The following is a 2,544-nucleotide window of genomic DNA, read 5'->3' as shown; positions in this document are numbered from 1 at the left end:
CAGGCGGTAGGCTTCTGAGAGGTAACGAAACCTCATTCCCAGCTTTGGAAAACACACTGTGCAAAAGGCGTTACGCTTCACCATGTAACCCAACAAGCAAGCAAGCAATCAGGGGTCAGGAAACCCGAATGAGAGCGGCGACGAAGGCAGGGCCCCCTCCTTCCGACATGGCTGCTTCCACACTGCAGGGGTGGCGTCCTTTTCGCCCTCGCCTCCGCATTCTCGATCCGCCACCAGCGTTGTTCACATCCGTTCCACATGGACTATTCGGGCACGGAAGAGAACGCCGCGGCTGAGACCGACAGCGTATTCCACCGTACTGTTGCGCTGTCACGCCGAGCCGCACCTCTACCGCCGCCGCCGAAAAGACGTCAAGAGCGGACAACGCGCATTTTATGTCTCTGGGCGCCCCTACGCTGCGCAAAGGCAATACCGCTGGCACCAGTGTTGCCACCCTGTGGACCATTCTTCTATCCAGGTAGGTCGGTGCGTCGAGAGTGTTGCGATTAAGCTATCGGCCATTTCGCTGCTTAGAATGTAAGGTGTACTTCCTTGGCAAAATGACGCAGTAAAGGGTCCGACTAGACCGTGCGATCTGTGTTCACGAGAAAGAATGGACATTTACTTCCGTAGTTGAGCAGGCAAGAGTATTAACATGGACACGGTAAACGTTCCTCTTTACTCCCTGCTAGATTTGTCGCGAAACTTTGCTACATTCGTGTGCCTTACATTGCACCTTCCGCCTACCCCTTCATTTTTCTTATCTCTGCTATATTAACAGCAAAGCACAGAGAGTCGTTGAGCGAAGGCATAAAGCTAGTTTACACGTGGCATAGGCTTAAGAGAATATATGGCACTGAGGGACGCAGAAAATGAAAGATCATGAAAAAGTATTCATTAGATTTGACAATTAATTATTAGGCAGATTTAATATAGCGTCGGAGAAGATAGGGGGACGCTAAACTCGCCTAACCATACCCTTTGTTCTTTCGGTGTCAGTGTTTCTCTCAAGCGCACTGGCTTATGCACCACTATTTCCCTATCCATTAACAGATACGCTCACACTGTTCTAAAGCTTGATACTAGCCGTTTGCGTCTCTGACAGTGTATCTTGTACGTGCTCGTGCGGGCTGTTTAGCGCAACCTGATTACATGTACACACTTTTCAAAAGTTTAAATCTGGGTTCGCTAAGCGTCTGAGCCTTGTAGTGGAATTCCTGCTGCATTCGTGAATGTCCGTTGGGGAATGTTAATTGAACCAGAACCTTCTGGAGATTCGCAACACTGCGGGTGCATTGCAAGCAACCTGCGCGGCTAATCAGTTATTTGCATTTGCAGATGGAAGACAACGTCGAGCCTTTATTTAAGGCTCTGCACGAAGGATCATCAACAACTAATATACTTCGTAAAAAAAGAAGACCAAAACGACTGTAATAAACAACTTTACGCATGAAGAACAACTTGACATGTGGCTAACGTTACACGCCATCTTGACGGTGCTCAAGCAAAATTATCCGTTATGGCGAGAGAAAAGGCGGAGTGCTGGACTTTTTTTTATGTGTGAAATAGTTGTACACTTTAATCTTGCAAGCCTGATAATGTGTCTTTGTCTTCCTGTTATGAAGATATCGAAACTAATCCTATATATTGTCAATCAAAGTGCCTCTTCTCGCGCTAACTCTAACTTCTTTTAACTCGCAGGTCGACCCTGCCCACGCCCAACCACGGCGGTGTTAATGGAAAACCTGTTACTTTGGTTCATAATGCTCACAATAATAGCTGCATGTGGTATATTCGGCCTCTGGCTACTCTGCAACGTACGCTCCTACCTCGGTAACCACAGCAACAGCAGCAACCAGATGAGGCACCCGCTCTTCGCCGACGAGCAGCAGCAGCCGCAGTCACCCACCATGGACCCTCGCGAGCAGCACCCACGATGGCGCCCGGAGGAACAGCCGCAGCCGTTCCCCCAGCCACACCCGCAGCCGCAGCCAAAGGCTCAGCCACAGCCCTTACCGTTTCCGTCTTTCAACGACCAGCAACAACGGAACGGGTACTCTTACTACCCGTACTACATCGAGCCCCCGATAGATTACACACCTCCCCCTACGGCAGAGCCACCACGGAAGCACACTGTGTGCACGCAAACCCATCAGACTTACGCCAAGAAGAAGACTGTCAAGATCGAGCAACAGAGGAGCTCGAGCCTGCCTGAGTGACCGAATCGTGACGCAAAAGCTGGCTCCCATTTATGAACAGTGACGTCTATGAGCTGGAACGTTACATAGCCCTGCAACCCCTCGGGGAAAGTGCTTATACTAACCACATTGCGAGTGTTCGACCAATAGCAAAGAACTTCCACTTTCCGAAAAGTATGGGTCGGACTGTGGAGAAAGAAAATGAGGTGACTGTATCATCAATGTGCGCAAGCTAAAATGTGGAGGACACTGCGCAACGCCAAGAGGCAGCGAAGTATGACTATCATGTGTACAGTCACTGACTTTAGAAACTTGAAAACTTTTGTTGCCTACTTCTGTCTAATTT

The 2,544-nt window shown here is 49.3% G+C and overlaps 1 protein-coding gene across 1 annotated transcript; it reads left to right on the top strand.

Moving 5' to 3' along the window:
* Positions 1-1,733: 1,733 nt before the first annotated feature.
* On the top strand, positions 1,734-2,219 carry LOC146208662 (uncharacterized). Its single transcript, XM_084579029.1, has one exon. The coding sequence runs from the start codon at positions 1,737-1,739 to the stop codon at positions 2,217-2,219; it is 483 nt and encodes a 160-aa protein (XP_084435155.1). The 5' UTR covers positions 1,734-1,736.
* Positions 2,220-2,544: the final 325 nt, after the last annotated feature.

The sequence above is a fragment of the Amblyomma maculatum genome, chromosome 1 (genome assembly GCF_055883805.1).
Source record: "Amblyomma maculatum isolate TAMU_Amacu chromosome 1, ASM5588380v1, whole genome shotgun sequence".
Taxonomy (NCBI): Eukaryota; Metazoa; Arthropoda; class Arachnida; order Ixodida; family Ixodidae; genus Amblyomma; species Amblyomma maculatum.
This window is presented reverse-complemented; position numbering and strand designations above follow the sequence as displayed.